The 21490-nt window shown below is 46.4% G+C and overlaps 1 protein-coding gene across 1 annotated transcript; it reads right to left on the bottom strand.

Annotated features, from left to right (window-relative positions):
- Positions 1-1203: 1203 nt before the first annotated feature.
- LOC143221144 (protein gooseberry-like) lies at positions 1204-19391 on the bottom strand. Its single transcript, XM_076446660.1, has 5 exons — positions 19331-19391; positions 14607-14745; positions 14226-14515; positions 4074-4487; positions 1204-1781 (listed from the first exon to the last, which is right to left on the bottom strand). Exons 1-5 carry the CDS (start codon positions 19389-19391, stop codon positions 1204-1206), a joined length of 1482 nt encoding a protein of 493 aa, XP_076302775.1.
- Positions 19392-21490: the final 2099 nt, after the last annotated feature.

Genomic DNA, 21490 nt, shown 5'->3' with positions numbered 1-21490 from the left:
CGCAAACTGCCTCCGATCATCGCCATAGCGTTTCCAGTTTCGACTCGACGCGACCTTAGAGTACAATCACTGGACTCGTTTGTCCCCAAGGAATTTCGTCGAAGGAATTTAACATTCTACTAATTTTTCCACCACGAGAATTACTTCGTTAAATGTCTAGATTCAATTTTTTCGCATAATTTTTCGCACAATTATTTCGTTAACAGACACATTTCTCCGTTATTCATTTTCCTGTCTTAAAATATTTTAATTTACAAAATTTTGATACGCAATGGCAACAATTATCCCTGTTGCGCAAACATTCCAATTTTCACGGTGAATAATTATCTAAACAAGTAATTACTTCCTCGCCGTTTCATTGAGCTTCGAAATTTTGTAGCGAAAGTTCATTTTAATCATCCTTCGTTTCAATTTTCCTACTAAAATTAACAATTAAATAGAACCTACTATGTACAACAAAAGGAAATCCTTTTTACAACTCATGCAGTGGTTTAATTAACTGTACAATTATTTATAAACATGGTAGAACCTCGATTCGTTTAAACATTTAATCAGGCACTTGCAAACATCTAGTTCCTTCAAAACTGACGACTCTCTGCATTTACAAAGTTTCACGTAGGGTTTCCTCTAGCAACGACCCTTCATCTATCCATCTTCTACCCATTTTGCAAAGTTAAATTACTATATAAAGGCACTTCTGCTCCATTCCTCTGCTATCGCTGCATATCATCAACCTCCGATGATTCTATCAACCTGATCTTACTAAAGATCAACCTGAACTTCCTGAGGGAATCTCCCTGCTGCATCTTTAACCCTTTCGCTACGGTAGTCCGCTCCGCCGGAGTGACACCACTGAACGGTGAACCGCGCCGAAAAGTAAGTTCTTTTCCTGACGACAGGCGGCGCTCGTATGTGCAAGTGGTCGGATATATACGGCACCCGAACCCACAGGTCATCACGCGGATGCCGGATATATACGGCATCCGTAGCGAAAAGGGTTGAAAATCATTCTCTCGCATTTCAGCGTCACCTAACAGTCTAACGACTCTACCCTACCTAGCCTCTCGAAAGATCTCTCTGATCATCCAACTCGCTCTATCGTTCAACTATGTCCTCTCGAGTCAGCAGTGAACAGTCTCCGACACTTCTTTGTTTCGTCAAAGATCTTCCGAGACTCCCTCGACCCTGCTGAACCCCGATTGTTCAGTACCAGCTGTAGAACGGTTGATGAGGAGCAGGTCTAGGTGGTTGTTGGAATCCCTGGGCGCCGTAGTGGCTGGCAAAAGCTTGATGAGGATGTGCGGTGTGCGCGTGTGGTTGCTGAAGACCAGTCGGTGGACTAGGCAGGCCGACTCTTCCGGCAGCAGAGATCGGCAGGTTCCACGACGGCGATGTGCTTCCCTGGCTGCCTTGCGGTTGTTGCTGCTGCTGTTGGACAGGCGACACCGAGCTGATGGGCAGATCCGACGAGGTGAGCTGGTCTGACGCCGGGTTCGAGCTGCCGGAGTTTGGGCCCATCATGGTGACCAGAGAGTTAGGGGTTGGCGGGAGCTGGTGGCCGCTGGCCTGCTGGTAGGTCGAGGATGCGGCCACCGGAGACACTTGGTGGCTCATGTGAGTGGTGCTGGTGGACGATGTCGCTGGCAAAAGGGAGCTGGGGTAGGTCACTGACGCCGGAAGCCCGTAGGTCGGCGTGGATCCAACGGAAGAGGGCAGACGAGTCGAATCTGACGCCAGCTGGTGCGACATCGTCCCGTGGTGCGAGGAATACAGCTCTGGAACTAAAGGCAGCGAAGATTAGCGAATTGGCCGACGATCAGGAGATAAAGACAGGTTCTCGGTAATTGAGGGCTAGCTGCAAGTCGGACAGTGATATTTTGGCTATTTCCAGTCTTTGGATATCATTTAGCGAAATGTAATTTATTTCATTGCCGAATTTAGAGCGACGAGTTTACGTTATAGAAAGATTATGTAATAATATTAGGTTGCTGCATATGAAATGTCGGATTTTTTACACGCGTACGTTTGTCTTCCCGTTTTCGTTATACTTTTGGTTTTGGCGTAACCACGTTTACAGTCGTACTGTCCATTGCCAGAGTCACATTTCAACAAAGGAGATTTTCTCGAAAGTGTTCCCTTTTGTTATTTCATTTGAATTTTCTACCGATATGAATCTAAACGATATTCGTATAATTTTTTGTACGAGTATAAACTTGGTAATAATGCTGCAAAAGCTGCACGCAACATAAACCAAGCGTTTGGGGAGAATACAGTTAATGATCGAAAAGTGCAGCGTTGGTTTGAAAAATTTAGGTCCGCTGATTTTTCACTACAAAATGATCCGCGTGGGAGACCGAAAACATCTGTGAAAAATGATGATCCGAAGGCATTGGTGGAAGAGGATCCAACTGTATTCACGAGGGAATAGGCTACCCGGATGAAAATTGACCATACAACGATATTGCGACATCTCTCTGAAATTGGCAAGGTGAAGAAAATGGATAAGTGGGTACCGCACGAACTAACTGAGCGAAATAAGCTGGATAGGTTGAACGTATGCTCGTCGTTACTATCCCGATTTCATCGAGAGCCAATGAAATATGAAGTTTTGCAGCACCCAGCCTATTCACCGGATCTCTCGCCAACCGACTTTCATTTTTCTAAACATTTAGAAAATTACGAGCTAAAGGGTATGAAAATGAAGACAGATTGAACAATTCGATATCAGAGTTTATCGATTCTAAAGATCAGAATTTTTTTAAGACAGGCATCTATGCTTTAAAGTCTCGATAGGAAAAGTGTATCGATGCGAATGGAGCATATTTTGATCGAATAAACAGCTTTTGAAAAAAGATATGCAGTTTTATATATTCGCTTAAAAATCCGACATTTCATATGCACCAACCGAATAACTATAACATAGAGAAATAGAATTAATATATCTAAGGAAAACAATTTTTCCTGGGCAAAATTTATCATTTTTAGAGACTCCTGATTTTGCGTGAAATCTCTGTGATAAAAATTTCACGACAAATTGGTCCCAACGTTACATTAATACAAGGTTAATTTTTTAATTGAGAGAAGATTCATACGAGTAGATCTAACTCGCGATTCGCCGTTAGCTTGCCTGGAAACCTTTCGCTTTCCTTAACGAGTTACTATACTTGTATCAGATTGCATCTGGTGCAATTAAAATTGATCAAGCGACGTAAATTCCGCTGCTCCGAAGAATTAATCTCGTATCTCTCCTGCCAAAATGTTCCATTGGCAGCAAGAACGCTGTAATTCCCTCAGCTTTCATGGCTTGGCTTCTCCGTTAATTACTCTAGCCGAACTTTTTCCAACGCGAGCAACGTTTTTGCGCAAACGCAAGATGCACTCGGTGCCTCGAATCGCATCTGTGCGTCATTAGGAATCTAATGAACCCAGCCACCGTGTACATTACATAAGTACGTCATTAGGTACTCTTGTAAAGCACCTACCGCTTTGCCATCTTCGCGAAATAAACTACGCACTCTGCCCCGACTTTGCAACCCTAATCGAGCTCCCGTTAACATCAACGACGCGTTTGAATCTACGTAGAAAAATCTTTCCTTTCGTTTCTTGTTTTCCAAGGTACCAGAAACAGATCGACTCAGGACCGGGAAAGGATCGTAAAGATATTCGTTGAGACGGTATTAACCGTTTGCATACAAGGGACTTTTGACAAAGGAGCGCGATCGCTCTTCTTCGATCGCATATTGAAAAAAAGCAAAGCTCCTGCGATTACGTATCGAAAAAATCCAAAGAGCGCGATGTAAATGCGTTTGAGAAAGACTGAACGCGTTTCGAGAAATTTCGGACCGTCAGTTGTCCGTTTCGGCCAAACACCTTGGCTTTTCTCGACACAACATCTGAAGAATGAGAAAGAACTCAAAGCTCGTGGTACTCAAACGGTTAAGTTAAAAAGAAACGTTCGCTAGGTCGGGAGGAAATTCTGGAAATATTCGAGATTCGAAAAATATAGGTTCGGGAGGGAATAGAAATTTTTCCGAGAAGAATGAAAAGAGAAATTACTGGAGAAATCGTCTCACCTTGACTGGACGAGAAGGTGGTGTCTGGCAAGGTTTGTCCATGAGGGTGTGGATGAGGGTGACTCGGTGGAACGGCCGTCGCTGCGTGTGGATGAGGAGGTGCCGGGGGATGAAGAACGTAAGAAGCTGCAGGATATGCGACGGAGCTGACGTAACCACCGGAAGTGGTGGAGGACAACTGCTTCCTCAACCTGGCTCTTCGGTTGCTGAACCACACTTGGATCCTAGCCTCGGTCAGCTTCGTTCTTTGGGCCAGTTCTTCCCTGGTGTAGATGTCAGGGTACTGGGTCCTCTCGAATGCTCGTTCCAATTCGTCCAACTGATGTGCAGTGAAGGTCGTTCTGCTCCTACGTTGCTTCCTCTTCAGAGGAATCCCTGGTTCGCTCTCGCAGTCGGATCCGGAACTGGTCTTCCCTGCAAAACGAAATTTCGTTAGATTCTCGTTCGATGCCTTGATTCGTGACTTCGTTTCACTTCGGTAAAGATTAATCAACTTCTTCCGACCTTGAACGTACATGCGATTTTGTCGATTCTATTGGAAAATATCGAAAGCAAAATTTACCTTTTCTATTAAAAGTGGAACTCGTGATTTCTTAATTACCGCGAAGAAAATGGGAACTAATCGATTGCACGTACGTTATTAACCTGTGCTTAAGTATTTTCTGCGGATAATTAAATGGATATCTAAACATAGCAGGCATCGATGATAGTAATTTCACGTCGAAGATAAGTATGTATAATATATATATATTAATTACAGTCCCATCTGGACACGAGTCAATGCTAATTTTTGAAGAACAGGTATACGTTTCTAGTAATTGCTAAAAATAACATTCCGAGACCGGTCATTTCGACTGGCTTGGTAGCTCTAGCGTGGAGTAACGTCAGGATTAAAAATTAATAAGTGCTCCTGTGTTCGGAAGATTTCAATAACGAGAGAGGCTACAAGAAACGAATGGCAATAAATCGTGAGTCATGAACCCCGGTCAGGATGTAATTAATTTTCCGTAGAAAATAGGGAACGATTAAAGGAACGGAAGAGGAGGATTTTCATCGGCGAATTTCCTGTTCCTTTCGAGAAGAGCCGCGAGGAATAACGGGGTGCAAGTACGAGAATAAGGTAGACGAACGACGGGGTCGCGTCTAGTAATTATTAATTCTCCAGTGCACGTGTCACCTGCTCAACCACGTATCCGCAGGTGAATGCACGTCCTGGTTTACGGTTTGTTTTGCCGAGCGAGAGTTCAAAAGGAGCCGCACACCGATTCCCCGTTCTACCGCTTGTTTCACACTCGATTTCACCATCCAGTCCGTTATATATCGTTCCCCGTTATATACCTGCCACTCGGTACAAGGTATCGCGTTGTACAGCACGAAATTGCGCCGAGAAGCACGGAAGGGGTGGTTTTCCCGCAAACGAGGTCCGGCCGAACGAGAATTCACGGAAGAATTAGTTTTCCAAACACAAACGTACGGATTCGAATTTTGCGCCGTTTGTGCGGTACGGAAAAAAAGGACAACGTGATTATTATATTAAAAATTAAGCACTACGCCAAAGAAAAACTTGCAATTTCAACTAAAAACCTTCCAATTGTAATTTTTCTGTAAAAATTACTTCTTGCGCGGATTTCGGGACATCCTTTGTATACGAGTTGCTCAAATGTCAACGTAGTGGCGTCGATCGGTTGAGATCTGTATCGTAGGCTTCGAACTATTTTTGTATAAACACTGCACTGTACATGCACTATGGTATTAGTTGTTATAAATTTTAATACGTTACGACGTGAAGAGCGTGACGATTGTATGGAAGGACGAGTATGTAACGATTATGCGAGCAAGTTTAGGCTAAGCTTGTTGTTATGGAAACGAGTATGCGTGTAATGAATGTAGCGTAGAAGGAAGATGAGAGGAGCGTGTTAGATCAGGGCAAAACGAGAATAGAGAGAGTGAAAAAGTTGAACGACCATCCTATTCGAGAGAGGGAAAGAGAAAAGAGAGACGTACGTTTCTAATATATATATAATTATCGTCGTCCAAGAAAAGATTCTTGTACAAATTATCCGTATATCTGCACGATCCGCTAACATACACTACTCCATCCGAAGAGTAAACACGAGATTCCTTAAATTATCCAATTCCAATAATATATATGGTTTCGCATAAATTTCTTTTCATTTAAATGTTTTATTTTTAGACAGTACTACTTTCGTTTCGTAATATTCCCCGTTTTTTACACGGCAACGCTCGTTTTATTCCGACAATATAAATCACCGATCATCCATGACCGTCATGATCTCGTCGGAAAAAAGGTTTCCAGTCAGAAATTCGCAACTCGCGATTTAACCGTCTCCCGTGGCAATCTCTCGCGAGAATCTGTAGTAAACTGGAATGAAATAAAAAGAGGAACGGGGATAAAAATCGGCCCGAAGGTTACCGAATCGAGATATTCCTCGTGCTCTGAAGCAATCGGCGATTTGTCAGCGTTAACAGCGGCGCATTAAGGAGCGTTAATAGAACACGGAGACAAAGATGTTTCGAGCATGAAATTATTAACGTCGATCGGAGAATTAAATAGACCGCGAGCACGAGCGAGTGCAAGAAGTATGATTTACTGCAAGGACACCCGGGCGACCGCAAGAAAAGTGACGAGTGATGACTGATGACTGATGACAGTAGAAAAACACGCTCCGAGATCCTTTCCCTTCGATCGTCGAAGGAAATCCTGATAACAAGGATACCAGTCTGTGCTCCTCCGTGTCCGTCAAATACTTTGACCTTCTCTCTTAACTCCTCGTTATTTCCCGTTAATAAATGTTAATAAACGCCGATAAACGTGGATAAATTTATATACTTTTCGCGGCTCGATCGGTTTACCCGTCCGAGAAGCCGGATTGTTATTTAACTTTTTGTTCTCGCCTGGCAAAATGCCGATTAAACGCGTTATCGCCGATTCTATTGTCCAGCACGCGTTTTACTGCATGAACATTTACTTTCACCTCGAATCCGCGCACTTTTTACGGGACAAATTGCACCGAGCAACAAATTGCGACGGAATGAATCTTTCCAACGCTGTCCAAGTCTTTCCAACGGAATTATTTCACCATTTCCCTCCACGGTGTTCACTCGCCACCAATTGCCATCGGTGAATCAATCACCTCCGAGCGCCTGCAACCCCTCTCAACGATTACCACCGCGAGGAAAAACGCGATTTTTCTAATACCAGATTATCTGGTTCGCGTTCACCGATGAAACAGTACTAGAATATTCCGCAAAATTGGGGTTCCCCTAGCGTCTACGGCTACTAAGAATCGTTACGTGTACAGCAAACGCCAAGAGATCCTGTAATTACCTCGATACGCAATTTTCCTATGATGTAATTAATATTCGTGGAATCAATTTTAACGATCACAGTGGTTCTCTTGAAATACAGGTTAACAAAAAAGAAACCGAATGATTCTTCGCGATTGACATTCTCGATCAAAAATTGACCATTTCTGTCTCGGAAGTTGTCAGAGATCGTTAAGAGAAGTCGCCTGATTCCGTCGCCGATGTTTCTCGATACGTAATTTTCCAGGCAATTTCGCAATCCAGATAACGTTCGAGTTATCTTCGCGTATAACGCTTAACGAGCTCGTTTCAATTTCCCGCACTCCAATATGTCTCCGATACGATCTACGAGCGTATTTTATACGAAGGCCCGCAAGAAACCGAGAGATATAAAACAATCGACCGGAGTGGCGGTTAGAAAACGATCCTGGTTATTCAAAAATCGACAATTATCTCTCGTCTAGCCTCCTCGCGACGGTCTTCCCTTTCTCTCTCGTTCTCTCCCGGCATTCTCGGGAGCGGCTGAAAAACGAAGGTCCACGAGAGTACTCGGTCGGTCGGTCGCATTTTTAGATTATCGTAGATTCATCATCGCGGCCCGCGAAAGCAGAGACGGATGACACGCTTGTAAAAAGGAACGAGGCTGTTTCTTCCGGCGAACGGGCCGAGCGTCTTGAAATTGTCGACTGGCTTTACACGGGCCGCGACTAATCGGCCGACGACGCCTGACGCCGGGACGCCCCGCGTTCATGCCCATTCGACACGGACTCTATTCCCGGACGGACCGCTTCTTCCCCTTTCCTTTCTTGCGTCGCGTCCGCTCGTTTCGCTCGTCCCGCTCTCCGCCCTCTCGCCTTCCCGCCCTTTTATTTTTCACCCTTTTCCCGATCATCTCGGCCAGGCTGGACCACGGGTATTTGGTGAACGGTGAATATCGGTGAACCGCCGATATTTCGAATTTTTCACCGATCCGCGCTTTCCCGCTTCAAACGCGAATTTTGCCACTCGAAGAGATCTTGGTTCCACTTCGGTATCACTTTTGCTTCCGTCATTTTTGTTTTCCATCCTTTTTCTTATCGTACGACCGCTATTTCGAATTTTTTGGAAATCGATGCTTTCCTAGTTTAAACGTGAAATTTACCTCCCAAACTAGTCCCGATTCTGGTGTAATAATCGTTGGAATCGGAAACTGCGTAGGACACTGTGGAGATTAATTCTCGAGAAGATCTTGCGCTCTGTACCCCATTTTGTTTCTTCTCTTTTATTTTCTACCCTTTTGCCAATCGTTTCGACCAAAGTGGAAGACAGGTCTCCCCTGCGGAACTATCGAATTACGAATTTTTGGAAGATCCGTGATGCAAAATTCGTATTTAACGTGTAAATATTGGCACGCATGTACGTCCTAATTTATACACGATAATGGTTGGAATTGGAAATTGTATGGGACACTGTGGAGTTCGTTTGAGGCAGGAAGGAATAAAATGGCGCGATAATTGTGAAAGTGGCTGATGCAAAAAATTCAACAGCGATTTTGTCGCTTGTTTTGTGCTAAAGACACAAGAATCGAGTTTACAGCTTTGTCACGATCAATTTTGTTTATTTGTAAACCTAGACCATTTTCATGATCGTTGACATACGTAGCTAATGGCAAAAATTTCGCACGAAGAAACTGTTAACACTTCGATCGTCATTCTAGTCCCCTTAAAATCATTATCCACCGGTAAATATATTACTCTGCGTGTAAATTCGTTATACCCTAAGTATGTACAGGCTTTCGTTGAAATATGAATTTTTGAATTTGGAGAGAATGCTTTCGGAATACAGAGTTTGAGCATTTTCGCCAGCCACTGTACATAGTTAGCATTTCTGTCTGCAACTCTACACCCTCTCCTCTTTCTATTCTCCACTTTCTTGCTATCCATCTTGTAAAAGGTGAAAGACAGACGTGTCGACTCACGCAACGATTCCTACAGAATTTCCGAGACGTTCGTGCGACACTTAGCTTCGAATTTTAATCTGCAATTGTCCCTTGATCGAGTTGTAATTGCCAGGAACGGCGAGAAATTTGTGTACATTCGCGTATGACCGTAAAGATAGGAATTTTTGTAGGCACTCGAAAGTTCGACTCTCGAAGAGGTTTTGTTTGTCGTAATAGTGGAAGTACGAGAGAATAAAATGGTCCCCGAAGGAGGTTCTTATATGTAGTTCGTGTAGAGTTCTTTGAAAAAGACGCTCATTGAGTGAGGCCGTTTTCATTTAAAAGTAGAAATCGGACGTGGCGAATTTGCAAAATCACGACAGAAATTACATCTTTCATGGGACTAAGCGGCCACGAGCGGCTAGTAATTACCAAACTTTCGAACCCTGCATTACCCCAAGGGGGTTGAGAGATTGCTAGGTTGCTGTTCGACACGATCTCGCTACGTGGACCAAAAGACGTCGACCAACACACGACACGCGCTATTTTATCTCTTATAATCAACGAGAAAACCACGAAACGTACGGGTTAACCTCCTAAAATCTGGCAGAGTTTAAAAAGCAAGGCAAAATTCGACGTTAACCGATCCTGGTAAATGTTATTCCGGGAATAAAATATTTCCGGACTCGCGACGTTAATTTTCCAGATGGCAGAATTTTCGGAAACGTTCGCGTCGAGTATCGGCGAAAAATCTCTCGATAATTACGATAATTAACAGTCGAGGCGTTTTACCTCTATTCGTCGTTGTTAATGCAGTTTCCGGAGACGTTGATCGCGCGATACCTCGTTTATATCGGCGAATTAAAAGAAACGAAGGAATCTTCGCGGCGGTTTGACAAGTTCGAGCACCGAACGGTCGGCGCCTTTTTAACTTTCTCACCCCCGCTGTGGTAACACGTTGTTTTTGCCCTCCTCTTTTTGTTTTCAAAGGGCACCCGACCATCGGGCCGATCGACTTACAAATCTACCAGCAGTTTCTTCTCGTTTTGCTCTTTCATCTTCGCCGGCAAGCATTTCCGAGTGACCCCACCGATGGACCACCGTCGGTTTAAAGCTTTCATTTGTCTTGTCGCTCACAGTCGAAACAACCCCCACAAATCGTGAGAAATTTTCAGCGTTGATCGCTGTATTCCCGTCCTAGACGTTCCACGTGCTCCAAAAATTTTCGCTTTGGAACTTAAGATAGAAATATCAATAAAATTAATCCGTGAGATCGACGAAGTGTAAATTGTAAATAAATACACGGTTTGGCTTTACATTCTCTTGCCGGAAATAGAAATTTCGGCGCGTCAAAGATAGATCGACACGAGGAGCCGAGATTCTATATTTAAGAAGAGAGTATGCCATTTTGGAATACATTTTCTCACTCCTTTCTACTACTTTCTAGTTTCCAGCCCAGTTACTTAACTTCCTTACGTCTACATCTTAAATCAATCTCCTGCTTCTGTATCTCATATCGTCCTTAACTAGCGCCCTTAATTAATACAATTATTCCTCTCTGCTGGCACTAATTCTACAACCTACCCAACCATAATTTCCCGCCACGATTTTACATACCACCTGTCCACGTTCCCGATTTCCCAACACGCGACACACCCAATTATCGTCTCGTAGCCGCGCGAATTTCAAGAGAACCACATCCGACTCCAGCTTCCAACTTCCTCGTAATTTCCCCACCTACCACACACCCATTCTCCTAGCCGCATTAATTCCCGTCCAACTGCAGTTCCAATTCCCAACTCTCTGTACCCATAATTTCCCGGCCTATCGTACGCCTAATCTCCGCCTGCGTGGCACATTAATTCCCATCTGACTACCGTCGCAATTTCCCGATAACCTCGGCTCGCTTTCCCTGATCTCTGTCGATTCCTATTCTGAAACTCTGCTCCTGGTGTCCAGGTGAAAACAGTGAAAACAGAGAAAACAATTGCTGACCGTTCCTCGACCTGTACCACGCCGTTATCGAGACACTCGCAATTTCCCGATAACCTCGTCTCATTTCCCCCGATCTCCGTCGATCCTTGACCCGAAACTCGGAATCCCGGCGAAAACAGTGAACAGAATTGCCGACCGTTCCTCGACCTGTTCTACGCCATTGTCGAGACACGCGCGGCGCGAGAAAAGCGAAGAAAGCAAAAATTTGCGGAATCGAGCGCATTCACCCGGACCGACGGTTTCGTGCACCCGATTCCGCACCACCTATCCAACGTTTCGGACGTGCACGTGGGCATGTACCGGGCGGCGAGGAAATTACAGAGCCGCGCCAGGCTACCGACTGTTCGCGGCGGCGAACGTTAACCGGTAATTTCGAAGATCGAGAAACGCCGGGCTGATTAATGTGCGACCATTTAATTTATTCATTCACCGTTTCGTGAAGAGATCCCGGACGGGATCCTTGGTGGTCTACGCGGCCAGCTGATGGGGCGTGTCGATCCTCCGTCTATCCTGCCTTCGACTATCGCGTTCCAGTTCCCGGTCCCCTTATCCCGTTCGTTCGCGGCTATTAAGCCGCGTTTTGCGCCACATCCACCTGCTTTTCTTTCCCTTTTCAGTTTCCCCGAGAGAAGGAGGGGTGAGAACGAACGAGATCGCGGAAGTAACCACGTCGAGGTTGTCTTGTTCTCTCCGCTTTTCCTTTTTCTCCCGGAGACCTCGACGCTCGGCCAAGCCGTGTGCGCTCGCGCGCGCGTGCGAGCGCAGGGAGGAAGCGAGGTTTGTAATTTCTTGTAATTTGTTGCTTTGATAATTTTCTTCTGTCGCCCTACCGCTCGCAGATTCCCGGAGCGATCGTTCCTGATAGCCGAGTCGTGGGAATAATCCGTATCAACGTCGAGTTTACTTATCGAGCCACGAATCTCGACGCTTTTACGGCGAGGCAAAAATTTCGCAAATTTCACGTCTCGATACTTTCCATTGGAAAAGATAAGTCGAAATTTCGGGCAGAGGCTCGTTAATTTTTTCAGTGTAACTCTCTCTTTCTTTCTCTCTCTCTTTCTGCGGGGATTTCTACGATTTCGATCGACGGGGTACACGCGATCGCTGCGGAAAAGCAAAAGGAAGGAAAATGGCGTAGCACGGTAACCAAGAAAGGCGTTTTTTCGAATCTTCCGTTGATGATTAAAGAGTCTCGGAGGAAAGTTTCAACGTGGAGCGCGAATTAACTGCGAACTACTACGCTAAGCTCCACTTTTGATCCCCTACGTAATTGCCCGCGTGGTAATTTTCCCTCGGGTCGGAATATTACGTTGCGCAGGAAGCTGTTACGTTAATGGTCGCTTTTATCGCGGACACGTTCCCCTCTTCCCCGCCTCTCTTTTTCCCCCCCGCTGCTTCCCTGAAAACCGCGGATTTTTCGCGCGCGCGGCCGCGAAACGCGGCGTGAAAATTTTATAAGCCGATATACGAGCGATAAAATTCTGGCCGAGCGACGCACGCGAACGCCTCGCTAAGATCGTGTTCCACTTGCCCGACAAATTGCTTTTGCTATGCCACCGAACCTTTCCTAGGGAAACCACGGCTTCCCCGGTCCCGGGATAATAAAACAGCCAGCGAGATAAAAGGAACACCTCGAGGAAACACGTCTCACTCCTCGCGCGGCGAAACGCAACGATGGAAACGCGAGTTTCCAACCTGCTGTTAATCACGAATTGGTCACAATCCTTCCCGGCAGACGCGAGTTTTCTGATTCACCAGGTAATAAAATGGACAAGAGGGTATGCGAAACGCGTTTCATCCAACGGGGGATAGAAGACGCGTCGTGTTCTGGAAAATTAAACGAATCGAGACGAATCACCTTTGCTGTTGAACATTCCTCGTGCGAATTATTATTATTATTATCACGGTTCTCGGGATAATAAGACGGTGGAGAAGGAGAGTGAAAAATTTTATGGATGAAATTTCGCCAGGGTGGAATAGAAACGAAACGGATAGATATGCGAATTTCAACTAACTTTTCCTCGAGGTATTGAAATGCCGGAGAGGAAAAATCGGGTAAAAATACGAGACGCGGATTCCGGGAAGTAATCGCAATGTGTCGGAGGACATGGAAATTTTGGAAAATTCGAGGCCGTGTCGATTTCCAGTTATAAACACGAAGAATAATGTCCCTGTTATTCGCGAAGAAAATTAGGGAATGCAAAAAGGGCCGGTCGATTCAATTTCGAGGGACCTCGCGTAACGAGGGCCCCGAGGACCAAATTATGAGCCGGTGTTGTTATAATCTAATTTTGCACGGTGGCGCTGTTACGGGAATATTTGCGAGAGGCTAATTCACTGATTCACCTGGATCATCAATCTTGGTCAGGCCGGCTGGGAAGAGACACCGAGTGTCCGGTGTGCTCTCGATCAAAGGAGTTTTTGTCAAGGCGATTGGAAAGGAATACACCGCGTTAATATGCAATTTTCCTTTTTTCACCGGATCGAATAAATTATCGGGCTCGAGTTAGAAACGCAAGAAGATTTTCGTCCCGAGGTTAATTGAAATTTGTCATCCGGTCGCGGTATTTACCACGAGACGCGATAATTGAACGCGAGAATTTAAACGGATACGAAACCGATCGGAATTCTTCCCGATATTCCCCGATGATAACGATTCTTTCGAATACCCAGCGATGTTAAAGGATGAAAGTTACCTCTTCGTTTTCCCGAGAAAGGTAATACAGCGTGCGGTGTTACTCGGTAGTTGGGCTCGAAGGTTAATTATTCGTCGAAAGGTAATTACGTAAAAGAATTCGTTTGGAAAATTAAAGGCACGCGCATGTGCCAGTGCTCCTCGGGAGATTAATCCGCGCGGCAATTTCGTGGAATAAAAATAAGAAACAGGAAGAACCTTTGAAATTACAACTTACCGTCGCCAAGTTTAGCCTCGTCCTCGGGGTCGCGACCTCTGAGAAGCCTTGAGATGGCGGAAACGCTGGGGGCGCTGGTTCTATCGCAGATTCCCTCCTTGATCAGCCTGTCCCGGATCTCCCACGAGAAAATTCCCGGATTGTCGCGTTTGTACTCCTCGATTCTGGCCTCCACTTCCGGCGTGGCTACCCTCGGCTTGCTGCCGCCGATCACGCCTGGCCTGATGCTTCCGGTTTCTTGATATCGGTTCAAGATCTTCGAGACGCATCCGTGCGACACCCTCAGTTGCCTGTTACCACGATAAATCGAATTAAACTCTAGTATTCTTATATTGTTATTCGATACGAAATAATTATTCGAACGATCGTGAAGACTTTTACCTGGAAATGACGCAAGGTCTGACACCGGCAGCAGCCATCTCGACGATTTTCAGTCGAATGTGATTGGGCAGTGGTCTTCCGTTTATAAACACACCGCCTAGCTGATTGACGCGCCCTTGACCTGGTATCGATCCCAAATCTGCGACAGAGAGTGTCGAGAATGAAGAAAAATCTGGCGTATCGGAGGCATCTTAGAAAATAAAGCTACATCGCTGGAAACACCGATCCGCGAGTACATAAAATTCCGAGTCGACGTAACACAGATTTCTAATAAATTTTCTCTCCGGCCATAAATCTTCCTTGTCATTCTTAATCCCGGTTTATCGCCGTTGTCCTTCCGGCCAGGAGCGATTCGTCGATCGAAGGTCGATTGCAAAATCGCGGATCGTTGGTACTCGCTCGTGGCAACGCTCGCCCGCCGCGAGAATATAGAGAGAAGCAAAGAGAAACTCGGATCTATCGTTCCGCCTTCGAGTCGACGTGCTTCCTCTGTGTTTCAGGACGAGGGAGTGGAAAAAGGAGAGGAAGCCGACGAGGAAGGCGTCACCGGTCGGTTAGCGCGCACGGTCGCATAAATAACGATAAGGCCAGCGAATCTAAAAGGGTTTACGACACTGATAGCGTGTAATTCGTCTGTAATCTACGTCGCGAGATCGCGATCGGATACCACTGCTCGCCTCGCGATTTCTTTGCGTCGCGACGCTTTCGAACCACTCCGAAAATCTAGGTCCCTACTCTGACAGCAGATTTTGAACATTCGCGAGAGTCGCGGCTCGTTAGAACTACCGGCGACATATCGAAACAATTTCATTCTTCGTCCGAACGATTTTATTTTCTACTAGAGTTTCTAAGAATAGAAACTAGAACGAAAGGAAAGCTCCGAATCGTTGCGCAGACGATTGCAAATCTGGAAGGGTCGTGTGAAATTTTGGAAATCGAAATTCTAGCAACTTCGTCTTCATTCCGGGACACACTGGATTGTAAAAATACAAGGAAAGCTTCGAGTTATTGTTACGATTGCAAAATTTTGGAAATCGAAATGCTATTATCAAGATAAATCTCATAGTAACTTCGGATCTTCCTTTTCAGTGATGTATCGAATATCGTCACAGGCTAAAACTATCGTTACCCTTCTCCGTTCCAATTAAAACGATTACTATTACGTCATAATTTTCCAGCCAATTGCATACCGAGTCGGGAACCTCTCTCTCATCCTTGACGCGTACCAACGATTTTTACATTTCAAACACTTGGATCCTCGCGTGTAGATCGTTTCATCGAGCATTTAAGAAAGTTCTTCTAACCACGATCTCTAGCTGCAGCAAGGGTCAGTCGGACCGAAGTTCGTTCCCCGGTGGACCTAGATCTACTTTCAGCAGCCGGCGAATTTTTCTCCGCTGCTGGAGCCTTGAAACGGGCGTGAAAAAAAGCGCGGCAGTAAATCCGAACGTAACAGAGCGTTTGCCACAGCGACGTGCCGGCAGGTTCCGACGAAATCGCGACTCCGCTCGTGCCCGGCCGAGAAATTCGCGACCCGCGTGTGAGTCAGAGCTTCGTAACGAGAGGAAAAACGAGGTGGCCAGCAGCGATGGAACGTCGCTGATCGCCGATGCGAGACATCATCGGAGAAAAACGAATTATTATTATTGTTGTCGCTTAATATTCCTAGATACTCCTAGATCCGCTCACCTCGCAATTATCCGCCAGCCACCGCGGTGTGCTTGAAAAAAATCTTCACACGCTCGAGTAGACACCTCTAACATAATCGCGTGCAAGTGTGTACGGATCTTTTTTCATCCGTTACATTAGCCGCCAGGCGATTTTTATCCTTTTTCCATGATCGGCGATTTTTAATGGAAATCTCTCGCGGCGCGAAAAATGCTTTTTTTCCCGCGGAAAATCAGTTCCGTGGAATTCCAAGGTGTCGAAAGGATGTTCGAGTCGCGACAAACGCCGGCCGGGATTCGGAAAATCTTCTTCAGCTATCTCTCGGGCTACTTTCCTCCGGTAGAGATTTTGCCGATTAACGTGGAAGGTGAACGATCGTGAAAAAGGGGGCCAGAAGGGGGTCGCTGGTTAACGAAACGCTCGATTTTCCTCGCTTTCGATTTTTTCCGCGCCGCGGTAGAAATTCGCGCGTTTTTCGGGAAAGGCTGCCGAGATCGACCGCATGCCTGATCCTTCCAAGCGGAAAACCCGCGAAAAAAGCCCGATCGTTACATTGTTGCTGATTCGAAATTTCCCGGTTTCCCACGGTGAGCGATCGCTCCGAGAATCGCGTCACCTTGACGGGAGGAAAGAGGAACTGAACCGACGAATCGGCGTTCACGTAACGAACCAACGAAGAAAAATGACTGCAAGCGGGCGGAAAAAAAACGGCGAAACGACGGTTTCGATTGCGCAGAATCGGTTGCATAAGCCGAGTTATGCATCGGGTGTACTCGAGGGCCGAAAAACCGGCGAACGGGGCACAAGTTTTTTCCTCCTAGAGAACGCTGGCCGGTTCGAGGGGGTTGAAAAAAACCGCCGCTGTTAATTGTTTTGCTAATTGGCTCGATTTTTCATCGGCCACGATTCGTTTATTCACGGATTTCAATTATTATCCAGGGAAGAGGGAAAAAACCATTCGTGCTTCGCCATTTTTGCCGAGTTTCGCGGTTGGGAAAATTTGTTGTCAAAAACCGCGACATGCTCGATTTCGTAAAACGTCGACACAGTACGCTCTTTGTTGCCTGGAAATTTACTATTTCACCCTTAATCTCGATCAAGAAACGTGTCCGTGAAATTTAATCGACTTTGCTGGTCGAAGTAAAACAGACTTTGCTGTACTCTCTCAAGTTTCCCCTATAACAACTTGCAGTTCCAGATGCATCGCGCTTCTGGAATCTACTGTTACAGTTTCGAATAAATATCTACTTGCAATTACGAATAAGAAGAAAGCTGTCTAGAGAACAGGATGGAACGAGGAGCGTTTTAATTGGAGGGTGTTAACGAAAGGTTCATCCCGATTCTGTTCTAGGCGCCGAATTTTCGACAACGGAAGCCTAACTTCCGAGAAACGAGTCGCCATTGAGCGCCGGGCTTTTACTTCTCACGGTTGCGAGTTGCAACATTCTGTAAAATAATTAACCATCGCCGATGCGACGCACGCGCAATTGCGAAAACGCATCCGCAGCGTTATTAATCTTCCAGGAATATTTAATTACACGTTCCGCGCCCGTTAAACGCTTCCATTTTGCATACAAGCCACCGATGTACGATTCGGTGACTAATCGTTGCATGCAATTAAACACCGTGCGTAATGCTGGACAGTGACAAATGATCGACTACTGTCCGAGCAAACAACAAACGAGAATGCAAAATTCACCGGCGAACCTCTTCATTCCCATCGTTCTCGTATTCTACCTCTTTCGTCGAGGCATTTAACTGTCATTTCTTACGGGATTCGACGTCTAACGATCCTCGTTGAAAGGATAATTATCGTCGGTGAAAATAATAATTCAAGACTGGCTGTTTGCGGTGGCAGTTTACGTAATTTTTCGATCGCAACGTCTCCACGCGTCGGGTCATTCGGATCTCCGATCACCGGATCGATGGTTAATCGACGATTTAATCGGGAATAGAATTTGTGGCCCTTTCGAAGCGTGGATTTTCGGGGGCTAGATGGTGAAACGCAACGGAGAACTGCGTGGAAAAGCATTGAAATTTACGAGGCCATAAACGTAGGACGGAAAGTCTATTTTTGAAAGTCCCGAGGAGAGCCGCTCGCAAAGTCCTCGGGATCGGTGATTTTGCGAACACGAAGGCCAACAATGCTCGACAAGTTTGACAATTACACGGTCCATTTTCGATTTCTCGTAGAACCACCGGGAAGAAATCTCTGTTAGATCTTGGACGACTTTCCGATTCCCTCGTGTTTTCTTCTCTTCGTTTAGAAATAGACTCTTGCGAAATCTCCTCAAATCTCGAAGTTCGCGGAGAAGTAAACAAGGGTTTCCCGATAAAATTCCGAATCTAGCGAGAGCTGTCCAAAAACGCGAATTTTTACGAATTTTAATCGAGTTTCGATTCTAATCCCCGAATATCATCGTTCGCTCGTCGAACGATCGTTCGAAATTCGACTAATTCCTTAGTTAACTGCTAGAACATTGTTCAAACAGTGTTCGAGCGTTGGAAGATTTTTTTTTTGGCCAAAGAGAAAAAGGTGAATGGAGGCGTACAAAGTGGAAAAGCGAGTATAGTAGAGCGACGGCAAGCCCCTCGAAAAATATATTTCGTTATTTATGGCGGTCATTAATGGTAATGTTCCGGTCTTCTCGGGCCAGGTAAGGTTATATATCAAAGGCCCGTTTAAAATCTCACGGAACAGCCAGTTGGCCGAATCTGTTAGACTTTTCTGCCACCGGGGCCGGTTGTAAAATTTCAATCGCCGTTGCACCTCGAAACATCGCAGAATCCTAATTTCAATTTATTCTTTCACTCGTTTCTCAACCCTTCAATATCTACCCCGATGTTCTCCGATCTTCTCTCGCGCCCCCAAAATTCGTAGAATCTCTTAGCTAGCCCAGTGATCGAGCTTTCGCGATCGACTTCGATAAATTAAGCCAGCAACGGAGTTCAGAGAATCGTCACTGGCATTTCGAATGTCCCAAACGCGAAAGCGAGAAATTCTACATCCGCGAAAGCTCGGACCTCTCGAGGAGGATCTCGGCTGGTGGTCTTACCTTGAAAAGGGTATCCAGTGAAGCAAGGTCGCATCATCGAGAAGTTAGTGGTCACCGTCATCTCAGCGCGGTCGCGCCACCGGTCTTCCTCTCACAAAACGCCACAAAAGCTCTCTCACACCACTGTTCCTGCCTGCGTAGCAGCTTCACCAAATGACGAACCGGCTTAAATCACGAGACGAAGCTTATCACTATCCCCAGAAAGGAGTGTCTGCCGAAACCGCGAGCGACGTCGAACGAATCACAGCGTATCCCACTGAATCTCCTCGCAGAAGCTTCTTCCTTCCTCCAACTTGTCACTCGGAATCCGTCAGTGTGCGCAAGCCACTCGTTCCACCACGTCGATCAGGATCAATCTGCTCGCGATCCAGCCTCTTTCTGATCCCCGCTCTCCTCTCGTTGGATCGCGGCCAGACACCTGTCTCCTTTCGACACCGTAGTCCTTCGACAACTGAGCTGGACCTCGACAGATCGCTTTCCTGATCCTGACTAGCCTTCTCGACCACTCGCCGCCGGAGTAACTAACGCTTGGCCACTCCCATCCTGGCCTTCTCCGAGTCAGACCATGGTGGGGTAGCTAGCTCCGTGAGCACCAGTCGGATGCTCCCTACTCGGTACCTAGGAAAACGTGCTCGAGTCGCTTTCGTACCTGTTCCACCGTCGGCCATCGACCAATCCAGACACTCGGCAGCTTCTCTGGTTGCGCCTCTCAAGACACGCCCAATGGTTCGCGAGTGGAAGCAAGCGGGGGAGGCCTGGTGGAGACCATGCTGTCTTTGGTACCGGTGTTCCTTTTTCACAGACCTCGTGGTGGGGGTAGATTGGTCGTGTAGAAGAGGGTTCCGAATAGGCGAATAGGCTTGGCCGATGCTCGAGGGTGGCTTCGAGGGGTGAGTGTAGTCTTGTAGGATCAAATAGACGGACGATCGCTAGAGGGTGGATTTAAGGGGATGCTGCTAGGATCTGGGGTTCTATATTTAGAGAATGGGAATTTTTGGAACGATCGTTCGAAATGGCCGGGAAATGGAGAGAGATATCGGCGAATTCCTTCTCAGGCAGGTCACCGATCCACGGATGAGAGGATCGTAGGAAAATTTTCGAAGCGGTCGCGAGAGCTGAGCAACCCACTCGACCGAGAACGAATTAAGCAAGCGACGAGCGCAAATAACGCGATTCGCTTTAAGCCGTTCTCTAACCGGGGGTGTCGACTGTTAACGCATGATCAAAGATCACCGGCTTGCAACTTTCGCTTTTTAGGCTCACCGTTCTTTCCTCTTTTTTCCGCCGTCGAGGAAATGACGATGCTTCGTTGGAAACAGGACGTGACACCCGATGTTCGCGATAAAAAGACTAATTGAATCAGTAAGTCCTTTCCTCTATTCGTCTTTCGTCATCGCAAGTACAGAAGGAGCCTCGAGCTTGTCATTTGAGTTCCATATTGTATTCGACACTGGAACCACCGGTTAACACCGACGAAGATTGCTCCATATCGTAATGGAGGATACGACGTAAAAGTCGAAACGAATTTTATCGGAAGCAATCGCGATTCTAGAAATATCAGAGCGCAGTCCCAATTGCGTTCGATCTTCTCCAATTACGCGACACGCAGCTCGAAACTCGAGATTGAATTATCAGATCCACCGTGTATTCGCAAGCCAACGGAGAACGGGAGACAAGATAGAACGACGGGCCCATCTCGTGACAGAAAATTTGACACGATCTTTCGATGAAAGGTTCGTCGTGCCAACAAAGGCTGCGAGGATGCCCAAACTCACCCCCGGCATCTTTATCCCAAATAATGGTTCCTAAGCTCGCCTTCGATTATCCACGAGCGTAGCCGCGATTCGTTCCGTGAAAAACGTTCGTCGTGGCGCGTCAGGGAAAGTCCGGTAGGAAAAAATCGGCGTGGAAGGGGATGGGCATTGTTACGAGGGAGGAGAAGAGTCCTCGTAGGGCGCTGATGTCCAATCAATGTTTATTATCGCCGTTGTTTGTGCCGCGCCGTGCGTTCCGGAGCGCGAGGATGGCCAAACAGAAGGCGGCCGTAGCGACAGAGTGCATTGAGTCGCGAGAGGGGGTGGAAAAGCGGAAGGAAACTGGCCAAGGACCACCCGGGGTGGCGTCCTGGCCAAGTAATACGGCGTTACTTTTAACGGAGCT

This window comes from Lasioglossum baleicum, unplaced genomic scaffold (assembly GCF_051020765.1).
Source record: "Lasioglossum baleicum unplaced genomic scaffold, iyLasBale1 scaffold1966, whole genome shotgun sequence".
In the NCBI taxonomy this organism is placed as follows: Eukaryota; Metazoa; Arthropoda; class Insecta; order Hymenoptera; family Halictidae; genus Lasioglossum; species Lasioglossum baleicum.
Note: the sequence above shows the minus strand (reverse complement) of the source record. Positions and strands in the feature narration are given on the sequence as shown.